Source organism: Falco peregrinus, chromosome 2, assembly GCF_023634155.1.
Source record: "Falco peregrinus isolate bFalPer1 chromosome 2, bFalPer1.pri, whole genome shotgun sequence".
NCBI lineage: Eukaryota > Metazoa > Chordata > Aves > Falconiformes > Falconidae > Falco > Falco peregrinus.
In genome coordinates this window covers 54,581,447-54,598,736 of record NC_073722.1, presented here as the reverse complement: position 1 = coordinate 54,598,736, position 17,290 = coordinate 54,581,447, and the positions used below count along the sequence as shown (strand labels likewise).

General features: G+C 46.1%; 1 protein-coding gene across 10 annotated transcripts in view; it reads left to right on the top strand.

Annotated features, from left to right (window-relative positions):
- Positions 1–16,400, top strand: part of RBM47 (RNA binding motif protein 47) — an 82,052-nt gene extending 65,652 nt beyond the window's left edge. For 8 of the 10 annotated variants that reach the window (XM_055794952.1, XM_055794949.1, XM_055794954.1 and 5 more), the window contains 4 exons: positions 6,558–7,717; positions 9,203–9,409; positions 12,968–13,170; positions 13,590–16,400. In XM_055794952.1, the coding sequence (XP_055650927.1) occupies positions 6,558–7,717; positions 9,203–9,409; positions 12,968–13,170; positions 13,590–13,841 (1,822 nt within the window). In that variant the 3' untranslated portion in view covers positions 13,842–16,400. The remainder of the gene's footprint in view (positions 1–6,557; positions 7,718–9,202; positions 9,410–12,967; positions 13,171–13,589) is intronic. The other 2 variants (XM_055794950.1, XM_055794958.1) reach the window with 2 other exon arrangements.
- Positions 16,401–17,290: the final 890 nt, after the last annotated feature.

The following is a 17,290-nucleotide window of genomic DNA, read 5'->3' as shown; positions in this document are numbered from 1 at the left end:
CTGCCCCTTCAAGTCTGCTGACACGGGTCACCACTTTCCACACAGAGTTTTGCCAAAATGAGCCAGATTAAGAAAACCCACCTTTTCCAAGTGTTTAACCTAACCTAGGACAACTTCTTCACCCAGTTCAGCTGCAGGTAAAGCAATGTGTCTGACACGCTGCAGACATTGTCATGGCCTCTTGGCCTCGAGTACTGCGTTTTTGTTAAAAGCCTCAAAAAAACCATCAACCATCCCTAATAACCTTCCCTTTCCTGTATGAAAGATTTCCAGAAAAGATCCCTAGCAAAAAAGCCATGCTGAAATGCTGCACTCTCTCCTGCACTGCCCCACCACAAGATTCAGCTTTAGACATCTGCATTTCAATAGATTCATAGAATCATAAAATCATTTAGGTTGTAAAAGACCTTTGAAATCATCAGGTCCAAATGTTAACCCAGGACTTCCCAGTCCATTGCTAAAATATATCCCTAAGCACTGCATCTATGTATTTCTTAAATATCTCCAGAGATGGTGATTCTGCCACCTTCTTGGGCAGCCTGTTCCAATGCTTGACCACCCTTTTAATGAATATTTTTTTCCTAATATCCAATCTAAAACTCCTCTGGTGTAACTTGAGGGTGTTTTCTCTTGTCCTGTCGCTAGTTATGTGAGAGAAGAGATCTACCCCCACCTGCCTACAGCCTCCTTTCAGGTAGGTGTAGAGAGCAATAAGGTCCCCCCCGAGTCTCCTCTTCAGACTAAACACCCCCAGTTCCCTCAGCTGCTCCTCATAAGACCTGTGCTCCAGACCCTTCACCATTAGTGACAGCAGGTAGGGAACCAAGCTGTTGTCCAACTCCTGTTGAAAACCACATCAAGGAATAGCCTTTGAAACTTGAAATATAAATTAATTTGGAGCCAGGCAAAGTCTTTGCATGGAATTTTTACCAAAGATCAGACCCTTTTGTCAGTGTACCTGCTCCCTGCCTCACCTCTGTCTGCACTGTGCATGGACAGGAGCCAAGACACTGCTTCCAGTGGGATGTCTCCAAAGCTGATTGCAAACAGAGGGCAAAGCCTTCCGCCAGCAAGCACATGGGATGGCAGCAAGCACATGTGGGGCTGGTGGCTACATTAGACATGTTTGTAAAAGAGGTGGGACTTTCTATTTCGCTGTTAGTTTGGGAAGGGGCACCTGGCACAGCAGCTCCCTGCCATGGCTGCTAGGCTGGCCCCGGGTCCTGCAGTCAGGCATACCACAGCTCAGCTTCACTAACAGCCCCAGAGACACCAGCTTTGCTCAGCTCATTTATGCAAATAATTAGTAGGAAAGGAGTGACAGTATTGCCAAGAAAACTGACGCATAATGATCTTTAAAAAGGGAGATAACTTGCGTGTCACACTTGAAGCAATGCTCGAGCTGCTACTTCATTTCGAATTGACGTGGCCCCTGTGTTTTTCTGTTTGGCTGATAAATCTGCAAACAGGCAAACTGGGTTTTCAGGAAGAGCATTTCTGTGGATGTCTGATGTTTGTGATAAAGCTATATGGTCGTTCTTAGTCAGCTGTTGTTATATACATTTTATGTATTTAAAGTTGCCATGAGAAAAGAGACAGCTTTTAAATATAAAAAGCTGTAACAGCAGCCATGCTTCCAGAGCTGCGGCTCGGCGTGAGCAGCAGGATTACCGCTTGCCCTTACCATATCAACTAAAAAACTAGGAAGGTCACTTTTAAACCAGTAGCTCTATTTCCCTCTGTCAACAGGGTGTATTTAGTTAAAATTTCAGCAACCAGCCTTCCCTTTGCAGCAGCTCTGGCTTAAAGTGCAAAACCACGGCAGATCCTTGAAGTTAGTGGTGCCCGTGAGGGCGCGCTGTGTCAGCTCAGCAGGAGTTTGTACAGTCCAGGGTCTGCAGGTGGGGCACGGCTGTCCCTGCCCCCCCCTCCCTCCAGTTATCACAGAGACAGCAGGTCTCCCTGGGCTCTTGTGCTCCTTCTGTGGCATTGGCACTTGTCTCCGTGCTATGTAACTGCTGTGTCACCCGCAGAAGGACACATGATGCCACTAAATCTATGTAACACAAAACTGGAAGGATGAATTAAGCGCAAACATAAACAACCCCATTTTATAGGAGCACGTGAGTGCAGTGGACACGTGGTTGCTGCCACAAGGACACCTTCTGTGTCCCCGTGTTTGTAAAAACCTGTTTTACCACACTGGGATCAACAGAGGAGCAGGTGGCTGTGTAACGTCACAGGACACTGCCCAGTGCTGGGCAAGCCCAGGGTATAACATGCCATACGGACTGCGGCCATGGCTTTCTCACTGGGGTTCTGAGCTGCTTTTGCCCAGGCACAAGGGACATCGGTGTTTGGCCCTGTGTTGTTGTTAATCAAGGTGTGTTATTTCTAGTTAATAAAAGTTCTGCCTTAGCTAATTAGCCTGCTCACAGTATGCTTTAGGTCAATCACTGCCAATCCTGTAAGATTCCCATTTAATATTCTGAATGGTGGTGTGAAAAAAGATAGGTTAAAAAGAAGGTAATTAGTGTGTAGGGCAAGAGCTATTTACACCTGCCCGACTGGCAGCAGGGAAGGAGTTTCATAAGCAAGGGGAAGTGAAATTTGAATGGTTTCAGTGAGACATCTACGTGTGAGAGCTCACCTGCATGAGGGAGAGACCTTGGAGCAGAGATGCCGAACTGAAGGACTCACAAGCATGGCTCCTGGTAGGCTGTCAGACGTCAGCATCCATCTAATGTGGCATTAAACAATCAAGCAGGCTTATATTTCACAAGACACTACATTTCAATGTAGCTTAAATTTTTTCCTCTTCTGGCATTAGTCACACTTGGTGGATGTACTGAAATGAGTCTGGTTTATTAAGGGTACTAAACGCACAGTATTAGCTCATGCCTTCTGTACACCCACAACACGTGGTAGCAAGTTTTCATGAGCAGTTTACTGTGGACTGAAGAAATGCACAAGTATGGTTGAACACTTTGGAAATACATATTTTTGGAAACTATTTTCTTGAGAGTGATTGCTTTTTGACATGGAAGTTAGGTTGTGTTGGCAGCCCATTTTGTAAGGCGGTAACAATAAGAGGAAAGAGCTCTCAGACCAGACATGCCTGCGTTTTTTTTCTCATCAAGGTAGATGATATCTGAACTTTGTGAAATTGTTGCTTGTGTCATGTGGCAATGAATGTTGTTAAATGTGTATTTAGCTACATCAAGTAGGACTACATGGGCTCTGTAATTGTCTTAGGTAGCATATACTTATGAAATTCAGCTCTGTGCAGCTGCATGGAAAAAAAAATGAACACATTTGATAATGAATCTTCATTCTCAATAAATTACATAGAGATAAATGTGGTTTAGGTTCACAAATAATTTTTCATTATTCACTATCACAAATAGTCTATGGTAGTGTTTGCAGCAAAGATGGCCGTCAGCACTTAACAGTAGCTTCAAGTTCAACTTCCAATACTAGAAAATCGTTCTGCTGGTGCAATGCAAAGTGTTGGAGAACATGCCAGTTCCTGGATAGCCACCAAATTACCAGCTGGTTTCTGGTGGGCAGGGGAGGCTTTGCGCCATTTCTCCTTTCTCCACAGCCCTGGTGCCCATGTGTAGCTTTCTAGATGATAGCCCCAGTGAACTAAGCCCTGCAGATAACAGAATGCAGACTTTTATTTTGTAAGCTGACCCAAAATTGATGGTAATGACTCATTTCTAAACTTACTCAAACCTGGGGCAATAAGTAATTCACTTGCCAACGGGTGGCCTATGTAAAGGTAATGACTATTCCACAGTAAAGTGTTTGTTTAACAAGTTTTGCTTTCATTCAGGGAAAGGTGAGGACACATTTTTAGGAGGAACAAATTGTGAACTGAAAAAAAGAAAATGTTTTTCTCTGCCTTCATTTTTTTAATTATGTCAAATAATTCCCAGGAATGTCTGACTGTGACACATTAAAAAGGGGAACATCTGAATGTGAGAGAAACATATTTATCAACAACATTTTAAAGCAAGAAGCTATCAAAACTGATGCACTTCCATGAAAGACCCAGCTTACAAGAAATTCTGTTTTCTAAAGTATTGTTTGGGAATCACATTGCTGTTATTGTCCTCCAGGTTCTCTGTCTCCCCTGCTGCTCTCCCTATTTTTAAATTAAAATGGCTCAGAAGCATCAGCATGTAGCACCCACAGCCCAAACACACCTGCAGGATCAGGCCCTACCACAGATGGAGGCTCACAGGTCTGGTTTCCCAATCCCAAATTCGTTTAGGAGCTAAACCAGGCACAGTGCTGTTTGCCCTGGCTGGTGCAGGGGCACCTCTGGATGCAGACCAGCACAGCTCTGGACTGCTTAGGAGCTTTACTGAAGAAAATTGGAGGTGCTAATGTTACTAGGATTAAAATGGGTTTTGTGGACCGTACAAATTAGACTTAGGTGCCTCAATTTTGCACCCATATTTCTGTGGACTTGGGCCTGCTATACTAGTGAAAGACCTGCCTGCATGGTAACCAATGCACTGAAAATGGCCAAACCATTCTAACTAAGGGTATGTATCAGAGTCCTTGTGGGACAGAGGGAAGTCTGTGTCCCACCAAATAACACGACTACATAGAATAAATAAATCTGACTGAGGCTTTGTCCTTTTTTTTTTTTTTGAAAGTAAGCCTGTCAAACCCAGATTGGAAGCATTTGTTACGTTGGTTTGCAGAGTTTCCTACAGGGGCTAGTGTTTTTTGACAGTTCCATCAACAAGCTGGTTGTTTGTTAATATCGCAAATAAATCAGTGGATAATGCAAAGGATGATGGAATTGTAAAAAGCAATGAGGAGGAGCCAATGGTGTAGCACTCGGTAGGTGGGATCTGCTCAAAAGGCAGTTGGGATAGCACTGAACACAAGGTTGTGGCATTTAGAAGTAACAAACACAAGGCATGCCTGCTGTATGGGACATAACCCCAGCAAGTGATGATTCAGCGAAGGATTTGGAGTCAGAATTGACAAAAAACCTATGTGGTTTTCTGCTGAGAAGGTGTGGACAAAGACATGGGAAGAAGAAGGAGAGATAATCTTCATCCCTGTGTATAGCAAGGGTGAAAAATGCAGAAACTCAAATAAACAAAAAACAAAAAAACAAAAAAAAAAACCCAAAAAAGTAAAAAAAATGACTGATTGTGAAGGAATTAGGAATTTAGGAGTTCATCCTGCAAGTTTTATAAAAAAGACAGAGTTGTGGCTTGATTACACAACTTAAATATTACCATGAGGCAAAAGCAGAGGTCTTGAAAGACTCTTTAGTCTATCAGAGAAAGGTTTAATAATCCTATTTAGAAGCAAAAGCCAGACAAATTTTCATGAGAAACAGTACGCTTACTTCTCTGAAGGAGTGACTTGCTAACAAGCCATGAAGTGGTGGGGTCTACCAAGGTCCTTCTGGAAGATATGATTTACTCAAATAAATGTTACAGGACTCAATACGCAAACAAAATCATAATGTAATGGTCCGTGTCATATACAATCACTTATATTAAATGGTCTGGCAGACCTTTGCAGCTTTAAAAGTCAATGAATTAACTACTCTCAGAGTCCCAAAGTGTCTTATTTAATTGTGGTCAGAGAGGAAGCCCACTGTCTTGCAGCTGTGGTCATTAGCATGGTCATCTCCTTTTGTATGTCTGCATTTCCCACTCTCTGCCTGTGTTCAAATGCAGCATGAGGTTTCTGAGATTTGCCTTCCTCTTGCGGGTTTGCAGGCCTATGCTAGCTGCTTGCTCTGAAGCAAATTGCCTGTCATAAGGCAGTGAGTCTCTTGAGCTTGTGTGAAGTCCTGTAACAATGGAAGAGACAAACATGTCAGACATTGTACCACAAGCAGCAGACAATGCAGAAGCTTGCCAGGTCGCTCTTTGTGCAAGGGAACAAGGATTGGTCCCTCCTGATGCTAAAGTGTATTTATTATTTCTTACTTGACAGTTACTGTGAAGGCCTAGAGGAGCAAGGGGTTGTTATCAGATGAAAACCGTGCCTGATGCATATCATGTATTTGCCATCTTTCACCCTGGAGTATGGCACCTGGCACTTGTGCTGTTCAGGAGTAGCTGGATTAACTGAGGAATGACTGAGAGGGAGAAGTGGGCTCTGGAGGTGGGAACCACCAGCTTCATGGCAGTATCTTCCCTTTCCCAATCCTGTGTCAGCTCCTTCCGACCCCTTCAAAGAGAGGACAAGTCTTCCTAGGGTCTTGAGGTTTTGAGGTGCCTGGTGGCATCCATTCATGAGACTTCAGCCTCCTGTGGCAGCAGCTCTTGGTACTGGGATTGTACGGGCAGGTGATCCTCAGTCACCCCCTTCAAAGAGGGATTGTGCCTACATCCAGGACGCACTCCCCCTGAAATGTCAATGTTCATGCTGGTGTGGCTCATTCATCTGCCTTTCTGCAGCCTTAGTCCCAGTTCAAAAAATGAACTTGCAGAACTACAAGACAAAAGAGAGGGGTGGGATTCTGGTGGTGGCTAACAGTTTCTAACAAGTGTCCTTCTACCTTTGTCCAGGTTTTATCAGGCTGTGAATGAGTTTGACACCATGACTGCTGAGGACTCTACTGCAAGGATGAGCAACGATTCCTCCAATGTGGCTACCACAAAAGTCCCTGAAGGTGTTGCTGGTGCACCCAATGAGGCAGCTCTGCTGGCCCTCATGGCACGCACTGGATATAGCATGATCCAGGAGAACGGGCAACGCAAGTATGGTGGTCCTCCTCCTGGCTGGGAAGGCCTGCACCCTCCTCGTGGCTGTGAAGTCTTTGTGGGCAAAATCCCCCGTGACGTCTATGAAGATGAGCTTGTCCCTGTGTTCGAGTCTGTGGGCCGCATCTACGAAATGCGCCTGATGATGGACTTTGATGGGAAAAACCGTGGCTACGCCTTTGTGATGTACACACAGAAGCACGAGGCGAAGCGTGCCGTCAGGGAGCTGAACAACTATGAAATCCGTCCCGGCAGGCTGCTGGGTGTGTGCTGTAGTGTGGATAACTGCCGGCTCTTCATCGGAGGCATTCCCAAGATGAAGAAGAGAGAGGAGATCCTGGAAGAGATTGCCAAGGTGACGGAAGGCGTGCTGGATGTCATTGTGTATGCCAGCGCTGCAGACAAGATGAAGAACAGAGGTTTTGCCTTTGTGGAGTATGAGAGCCATAGAGCAGCAGCAATGGCCAGGAGGAAACTCATGCCGGGAAGGATCCAGTTGTGGGGCCACCAGATTGCTGTTGACTGGGCAGAACCAGAGATAGATGTTGATGAAGATGTCATGGAGACTGTTAAAATCCTCTATGTGAGGAATTTAATGATTGAGACCACAGAGGACACTATTAAAAAGGTCTTTGGGCAGTTTAACCCTGGCTGTGTAGAGCGGGTGAAAAAAATACGTGATTACGCCTTTGTGCACTTTGCAACCAGGGATGATGCCATTCATGCCATGAACAACCTTAACGGTGTCGAACTGGAAGGCTCATGCCTGGAGGTTACCTTGGCCAAGCCAGTAGACAAGGAGCAATACACTCGCTACCAGAAAGCAGCAAAAGGAGGGGCCGCAGCGACGCCTGAAGTAACTCAGCAACCTAATTATGTTTACTCTTGTGATCCGTACACACTAGCATATTATGGATATCCATACAATGCCTTGATTGGGCCCAACAGAGATTACTTTGTGAAAGGTTAGTAAGCACAATTAGGAGATGCGATGGGCAAGTTTGATCTCAGGCTGGTGCTACCCAGGGTCTGCTTGAGGCAAAGGACAGATGGTACTATGCACTTTTTTCTTAAACACTTTTTTATAGGTCTTTTTCCTATATTTCTGTTTGGTCTCATTTTATGACTATACAGTGTATTTATCTAGAAATAATGTTAATGTACAGTCTAGTATGAGGGAGGCATAAAAAATACGGTTAAGAATGAGCTAACAGACCAAGCATGGTATGAGGGAGAGGGATCTCGTTTTCATGAGTGCTGTACTAAATCTGAGCAAGTCCAAGGACTCCAGCTGCTGGTGCCCCCTTCCAAGGAAGAGCTGGATCCTAAGTATTAGAGATTGTGATACTGCTCCCTTTGCCTTCTCCTGGAGGTGTGGGTATGGTCGCCTGGTCATCCAAAGGGAGGGATGTCAGTGAAAGAGTCAGCTGGGAGCTCTCCAGGTGTCATTTGCCTTCCACATTAAAATGACAGTAGTGCTGTGTCCTTTACAAAGTCATTTGGGAACTAAGAGCAGAAGGAATCACGTGAGTGCAAAATAATTCTTTTATAATGTATACTTCAATTAGTTGTCGGTTACAGTCATTAAAAATTAACTAAAAATCAGTTATTCATAAAAATCCCTAGCAGCTATAACTGGTGTTATAATTGCAATTATCCTGTACTTACAGGAATTATAGTTTCCTGAAATTTAATGTGTATTTCCATGTAAAAGGCAGTTTAGTATGAATATAATCTTAAAGCATCCACGTCAACCAAGAAATACGTTTAACCTCAGTTGATCAAGAATTTCAGCTTCCAGATTTGAACTACAGAGACTGACCATCTAAATATTCAATTAGGCCATCACAGAGTGCATTAATACTGCAGTGTCCAAAGTGCTGTCGTAACGTGCATGGAATTGCAAAGATAAATAAAAGCAGTATTTTTGGAGATGGGGTATGTTCACATTACTAATAAAATAGCAGAGAAAACAAACAACACTAGTGAAAATATATGCTATGGTGGGACAAAGTTGGTTAAAGGCCAGGTACTTCAGGCTATCTCTGCAGGGTCCCATCACAGCCAAATGAGAGGCGCTGGGTCTCCTCTGAAGGACAGCTGAGAGCAGAAGCTATTCTACTGCACAGAAATCATGCTGGAGGAGCCCCTCTCTCTCTGCTGAGTGCATTATACCCATGCTCTCTGTCACGAGAGTTATATCAGTATAAATAAGTAGTTAATGTATGATCAGAAACATCAAGAGGAAAACTTGTGCAAGCTTACTGGGTGCACCTAAGGCCAAACTCTTCTGTTTTCCCAAGTGCAGTCGCTAAGGCTCAGATCAAACTAACTTCGGCAGCCTCATTTCTAAGCAAATGCCTCCTGATCTCCGCCTGGGGCCGTTCATGCTCCCCACGAGGCTGTCACTCTCCATTATTCACCATCCTCTTCTATGTTGTTATCATAAGCAGGCAGCATACGAGGCAGAGGGCGAGGTGCAGCTGGCAACAGAGCCCCGGGCCCCAGGGGCTCCTACCTGGGGGGATACTCCGCTGGCCGTGGCATCTACAGCAGGTACCATGAAGGCAAAGGAAAGCAGCAAGAGAAAGGATACGAGCTGGTACCCAACTTGGAGTTACCTGCGGTCAATACAGTGGCCATTAAGCCTGGTGCAGGTTAGTATGTGCAATGAGGGGAGGAAAGCAGAGGTGTCACGCAAGCCCCTGCTCTGAGCCCCATGTCAGGCATGCAGGGACCCCTCCAGGGCCATCCCACGGTTACGGCAGTGGGGACGGCCCTGGGGCCAGGGCTCAGCACCCCTTGTGCCAGATGCCTCCTGGCCCTGGGTGCAAACAAGAGGCATGCAGCAGGACAGGGGACGTGAACATCTGGGAGCTCTTCAGGCTAAAGAAAAAAGGGCTGAAGCTGTGCCCATTCGTCCTGTCCCATTTTGCACCTCCTCAGGAGGAAGCAGACTTTCCATCTAGTCATGTACACCAGACATGGTGACTAAGAGCAATCTTCCTCTCTTAATTTCTTCAATTCTAATTTCACCCTGGGAGACTCCCACCCCAGATTTCCAGACAGGCCAGAGCTCTCCGCTGCTTAGTTTCTATTTCTTCAGTGCTACAAGGCTGGGAAAAGGACCTGGGACCTTCCCACTGCAGGGAAGTCCCTGGCTAAGACAAGCTCCTCCATCACCATCAGAGGTATGGGGAAGGAGGCATGCAGCGAGCCATCAGGGTCCACCTTGCAGCAATGAAACACCTACAGGAGAGCTCTCAGCTCTGCTGGGCTGCAGGGAGCCGGCCCAAGGGACAGGTCAGGGTTTTCCCCCTTCTACCACATCCTCAGGCGAGTATCCAGTGCTGGCTCTTCCCACGCAAACAGGATGAAGCCCTGCAATTCCTCAAGATTCTGTTTGGAAAGACTTTTATTTGGAAAAGTAGCCTAAGAAGGAAGGTCCTTGCAGGTGATGGGGGCAAGTCCTCTTGTGGAAGTCCTCAGGTCTTCCTTCCATTCATCTCTCCAAGTAAATTGTAACTGCAGGACCTTAGCAGTGTTTAATATATAGAGTTGAAGTGTTTTACCAAAACATGCTCCATACTGTCAGTAGAAACTACAGCTTGCATCTAATGAAGGCTGTGAAGAGCTCGCTCTATCAGCTGGATAAGACAATGTGAGAAGAGGTCTAGAGACAAAGGAAGGCTGTTACAATTAGACCTGTTTCCAAAGGAAGATCGTATTTCCTGAGAAAACCACCCACTCACAATCAGAAAACATTACCACTATGCATGTTTGTAAAGGTACTTCAGGAAATCCAGGTATTACTAAATGATGCTTGAAAAGTGGGCTTTGCAACGCACACCTGTTAGTAGCATCTGTAATTCATTTGACTGCCAAAAAAAACCCCTGAAGCTCAAGTCTAAATGTTTCTACATATGAAGCATGTTGGGATTCAGACTTCTTTATCAGGTCTTCCCCTCTCAACCAGCACAGCCTCTGAGCACAGAAGGACTCAGCCTGTTTTCCCCAACCAGATCAGATGATCTAGTAAGATGTACCATGTGCAAGACTGACTTGTTCTTGAAAGGGTATGACTCTGAAAGCACATTAACCAGAATGGAGGAGTAAAGATGTACTAACTGCAGTTTCCTATCCTTTAGAACAACCTTAAAGTTCATTTCTTTGCAAATGGTTATAAAACTCCTGAGAGGTCACCCCAGTACCCCAGCTGCCAGAAGTTACTACATAATGAAGCACATGAGCTCTCTGCCTTTGCTTTGGTGAGAAATTATCCCAGTTACCTAAACCAATGATAAAACTGGTTTGAGCTGACCAGGCGGACTTGGTGTAGAAGGAGAACTGGAAAAGCTCATGGGCAGGGGTCTCTGCTTGAGGAAACAGTGGTAGTCCACTGGCAGTGGAAACATCTCTGCCTGAAAGATATCCTATCAGATCCCTTGTTGCAGTCTCCAAGATCAAAACGGGAGTACTTCTTGCCGGTGCTTGTCCTTTCTACAGGCAGAATTGCACACTTCCACATTGCAAAGTTTCATCCCAGTGAAAGAAACCCATGTACATATTTAGCTTTATTTCTGACTTATTGGCTGCACCTCCCACAGATGCCAACATCACCTCTTACTCGCATCATTTATTGATGTTTACCTTGTGAATAACCTTACTGCTGAAAGTCTCACAAGCTGAATGGTGAAGGCAATGATGCAAATCATAGCAGCATAGACCAGTTTGCACTGGAAGACACCTTTAAGGATCACCTAGTCCAACCCTCCGTCATGGGCAGGGACATCTTTCACTAGGTCAGGTTGCTCAGACTACATCCCACCTGAACCTGAACCCTTCTAATGATGGAGCATCCACAACTGCTCTGGACAACCTGTTCCAGTGTCTCATCACCCTCATCACAGAGTATTCCTTCCTTAAGTCCGATCCAAATCTACCTTCTTTCAGTTTAAAACTGTTGCCCCCTGTCCTATCGCTACAGGCCCTACTAAAAAGTCTGTCCCCATCTTTCTCATGTCCCCTTTAAGCACTGAAAGGCCACAGTAAGGTCTCTCCAGGGCCTTCTCTTCTCCAGGCTGAACAGCTCCAACTCTCTCAGCATCTCCTCATAGGAGAGCTGCTCCAGCCCTCTGATCACCCTTGTGGCCCTCCTCTGGACCCGCTCCAAGAGGTCCATGTCTTTCCTGTGCTGGGTGCCCCAGAGCTGGATGCAGTGCTCCTGGTGGGGTCTCACCAGAGCAGAGCAGAGGGGCAGAATCACCTCCCTCGACCTGCTGGCCACGCTTCTTTTGATGCAGCCCAGGATGCGGTTGGCTTTCTGGGGTGTGAACACACATTGGCTGCCCATGTCCAATTATTGTGATTATTTGGCATGTTCAGCAAAGTACATTTCTTCCCTAAGCAGAGCCACGAATCTCCATTTTGGGCCATGTACAAACTCACCATCTCTGAACACTGTCATTCTGGCTGGAGCATTTTCCCTCTGTCTGAAACACCAGAGCTCTAATTATTTTGTGTTGTGCAATTTTGGCAAGAGGGATAATTCTCGAAAGAGCATTTTCTTTTTTTGGTGTCATTGAATAGTTTGATCCTGTAGCAGACAGATGGGATAAACCATATTTAGCCAAGTTAGTCCTGGGAAACGCATAATAGTGAGCAAGCTGATACTTCACAGAGTTGGCTAAAGGACAGCATATAGACTGGACCAGTTGCTGCCTGCAACTTCTGCAGCACGAACCACTTTTCCAGAGCAGCTCTGCCTATGGCAGCTACAGGTCCCTTGATCTCAACAGCAGAAGCAGGGACCCCACTGGGACAGTATGAACTCCCACCTGGCCCTATTCAGGCCACACTCTTCGTCAGGGAGGAGGACAGTGGGGGCCAGAAGGGGCTGTGTGAATCTGGGTTGCAGCTCCCAGTCCCCAGAAGGACTCTGGCCCTGGGATATCTGTGCTGGGAGCACAGGGGAAAACGCTGGGCAGAGCAGGCAGCATCAAGCTCATCACTGTGCATCAGCCAAAGTACTCCCACCCACGAGGGGGACAGAGGTGCCCCAGGTCCCCCGTCAGCACACGGGCCTACCTGTCATGATAAAAGCAATGCAGGTTTGCTGTTGGAGAGCTGATGCAGCCAGAAGGGAGGGCGGGCTTTTTGAGATGAGGTCCTGGAAACCCTCTCCCAACACACCTGATGTGTCTGGTCTCTCCTAGTGGCCATCCCTGCCATCAGTGCCCAGTACTCCATGTTTCAGACCGCTCCACCAGCCAAGATGATGGAAGACGGCAAAATCCACACTGTTGAGCACATCATCAACCCTATAGCTGTTCAGCAGGACCCAGCTAGCGCAGCAGCTGCCGCAGCAGCTGCAGCTGCAGCTGTAATACCGGCTGTCTCAACACCTCCCCCCTTCCAGGTGAGTTCAGCACATACATCCCGCTTCCCATACATCCTGCTTCCCAACATCCTGCTTCCCGTTTGTCCTGTTCCGCATAGCATAAGGGTGAGGGGAAAGCCTGGTGTCTTGCCCTACTGCTCCTGTTCAGGAGGTGCTGTCAAGGATATTACAGTGCCCAACAGCCCTGAAGTTCACCCTGATCTGTCTTAGACATCTGAACTTCAGACAGCTGCTCTCCCTGCTATGGGGGACCCGGATCTGGGAGGGAGGGAATAGCCTCCCATGATGGCGTAACTCTCATTTAACAGGGTATGCACTGCCTACCCTCCTATTATCACCTCCCCTTGTAGGGGGGTTGCAATTCAGGGGCTGGAAACGGGATATTACAGGAATTTGAGCAGGTTTTTTGAGGTCTGAACCTGATGCTTTCCTTCCAGGGCCGCCCCATCACGCCGGTGTACACCATGGCTCCCAATGTGCAGCGGATCCCCGCCGCTGGGATTTATGGGACAAGTTACGTGCCATTCGCAGCACCCGCTGCAGCAACAGCAACGATAGCCACGCTACAGAAGAACGCGGCTGCTGCCGCTGCCGCTGCTGCCTATGGGGGATATGCTGGCTACATCCCCCCGGCGTTCCCAGCCACGACCATTCAGGTCCCTATCCATGATGTCTACCAGACGTACTGAGACTGTTGGCAGAGGAGGGCAGCGGAGAAACACACACTGAAGGAACACTTTACTATTTATGAAGAAAGAACTGGCTGCAAAAGAGTAAATGTTTGGGCTCAGTAAACTGATGCAGAAAGTGAAGAATGTCATAGAAAAACGTGTTTGAAATATTTTCTACGCTTGAAGTTTTCACTAACTTTTTTAGGCTATTTTTAAAATTTAACATGCCTGTATTCATACATTTCTAAAGGAACTCGATGCATCCAGCCCACCGCTGACGTGCATTTATACGCATCATAGTGGGGTTGCATAGGGTCTTTTTTTTTTTTTAGCAGTTATATTTCCAATGTATTTGTGGTATGAAGGTTATTTTTTAGTAACTTCTGCACTCCAGAGATGTCTATTTTGTAGTGCCTTTAATAATATATCAGCTATATATTAAAAAGCACACCTGAGCAGCTAGGGAAAGTTTTAACAATATATTTTGAAGAATATATTCAATATTTAAAGAATACATACCTTAGATTTTTTTTTTTAAAGAAGAAAACAACAAGTATCTTATTTAAAAAATATACTGGAAAGTGCAATTTGAAAAATGTACAAGACCTCTGCATTTTTGTGCTGGCATTAATACGATCTGCCTGTTCTTATTTGAAATCAGAAGTAACTAATATTGCCCGTTTGGGAGACAGAGAAAAAAGCCCATCCTCCTCACACAAACCTCTTCACAGTGTGATTTGCAGGCTTGTGTTAAGTAAAGAAAGGGTTCTGAGTTTTCCTTAACAACTGGATTTTCTATTTATTGAAGCTATTCGTAGTTGAAGCATATGCAGAAATGAGCAGCCAATATTTCACGCGAGGTGTCTTGACTGAGATCTTAATCCAGTATAAAGGCTAGGCTCTTTTTCAACAGTCTTTATCCTTTGAAGTATATGTTGTAGTGACTGAGAATGTATGCTGCTGTCAGCAAGAGTAGGCGTGCTCTTGCCAAGAGGATGCACAGCATTACTTACCCATCGCTCCATCATGTTCTGTGAGAAATTTCCGAGGTACTAGAGGCAGTAGTGATACTGGAATAGTGAAACAGGGCTAGCCTCCCTCCCAGCCTCCCTTCCATGCTTAACTCCCCTTCTCTGCAACTGGAGTTGTACATGCACATCAGGGGTGGGAGTGATTAGACCTGATGATTTTAAGACATAGAGCTTGTAAATATCTTTTAATATACATTTTTAAAGTCATTTTATGTTGCAAATTTACATGGTATGTGGTTTGCCACAAACCAAAAACCTTTTATTGCAATGTTATAAAAAAGTTTGTTTTATTAAGAAGTAAATATATTATTGCAGTGTTTTGTGGCCTGTTTAAAGGCTTTTATTTAGTAGCGTGGTGAATGTAAAAAGTAGTAAAACGGTAAAGAAATATCTTACCCATTGTATGAAGTGCCTCAGCCCTGCAAACACAGCTCTGGTGACACGAGGTGCAAAGCAGAGAACAAGTAAACAATGTTCTTTTACTTTTTGTGGTAAAAGTACCAACCAAAAGAGTTTCGTATTGAGCATATTTTGACAACTGAACCACTTCCAGATCACATCCCACTCAGCTAATGGCCTTTTAATACACTTTTTTTCCTTGCCTCAAAATTGAGTGGTTGTTTTTAGGTGCTCTGGCTCAGCCAAGCTGAGCTCTCCTTAACCCCGTCAACCCGCTAGCGAAAGCACTGTGAGGTTAGCCATCAGGTCGGACTCTGCCCCTCTGTGCCCTTCCTGGGAGACTTTTATTGTCTGTTCCTGTGCTTCCAAAAGTGCACGATCCCCCTGAGCCTGCCCCTTGCCCGGTGAGGAGGGGATCGGGGCACAGCCCCGAGGGAGAAGCCCCCAGAGGGAAGGATGGTGCCATCTCCTCCGGCCAAGACCTTGCACAGTTCAACACTAAGTGCCACCGTGGGGCCATGGGCTCTGCACAAACACCCCCAGCGTCAGAAAAAGGAAGTCTAGTGGTTTAGGTCCCTGCCGACCCCTTGCCAGTCCCATGCGGTGGCCGACCCACACAGTAGGCATGAAGGATGATGGCTCCCTTCCCACTCATCCTCTCCCCACCAGCAGGATGAGGGTCATGCCACTTGTAGAGGTGGCAGGGAGAGAAAGGAGCCAGTGAGGGCGAATGCCAGGGCACCCCAGGGCAATGATGAGTGCTGCCTATGCTGGGCCAGGAGCAGGCAGGACGCAGGGACACAGGCAGGACATGGGGACACAGGCAGGCGTGTCATACTGAGCCTCCCACCCCTGCCTTTTACACTTGCTTCTAAACCATTTCATATACACTACTACTGAGGTAAGTCTGATAACTTGAAATGTGAACATCTTTAGGTTAAGAACAAACTATTCAAAGAAAAAAAAAACCAGAAAAAAAACCCCAAAACCCAAACCTAGTGTGCCTTATTCTCAAAAGAGCTGATATTTTAGGTGTTTTATTGTATCTCTATTCTCTACTGTCAGAAGCCTCTGAGTTTATTTAGTTCTTGCTCCATTTACGGTACATTTCTAGGATGTAGTGAATAAAGCATTCTTTAAAAATGGAGACTGTTTTTTCATTGCAACATCCTGCTGCCAGGTTTAGCCACTCTGCTGAGCCTGTGCTCCCCTCCAAGCCGGGGAGACAGTGTTCGGGGCAGGGGGGAGCAGGGCACCACAGCCAGCATCCCCACAGGCTCCTGCAGGGGGGGAGGCACACTGTCCGGCTGGCTCCCCTGTCCCACTGCAGAGGACTGTGACCTTCCTAGAAGGCAGACTGGGCATCTCCCCATTCTTCCAGGAGCCTCTGATCAGCCTGAATCTCTTTTCACATTCCATTTAGAGTCAGTGCCTGGTTGTGGATGGAGCTGAAGCTGGCATCCCTCTGTGGTTTCCGCTCACCTGGCACACAGAACCCCTGTAGCTCTGCTGCACGTCCTCACCACAGGGCAGAAGCACCCTGGGCTGAAACGTTGTTTTCATCTTGGTATGGTTCACCTTTCAAATGCACAGAAAGCTAAGCTGCATCTCTGAGCAGTATTTACAGTCTTCCCAAATCCCTGGCTGTCTCCTTGGTGTAAGTCCACCCAGCAAAAATTCACTGCAAATCCTGAAAGTGGTGAGAAGAGCAGTGTGAGGGAGCAGAGGTAAACTGAGGCAGAGCAGAGAGATGGGAGAGGTGTTGGCCACCAAGTCAGTGACTAGTGCTAGTGAATAATTCAAAAGAGAAGGAGACCAGAATAAATACTGCATGAGCTTCTATGTCCTCATACGAAAGCAAGAGTGTCTGCAACTTCCTACCGCTAGCATGGTTTCTTAATGCAATTAGGACAAGGAACTTCATGCCAACATGCCTTGGGCTTCCTGAAGGATACTAATCATGAGAGGTTTCCCTAGTCTTTTTTTGTGCAAGAAACTGGAAAGAAAATACTTTTTAAAACATTTTTTGTAGGATTT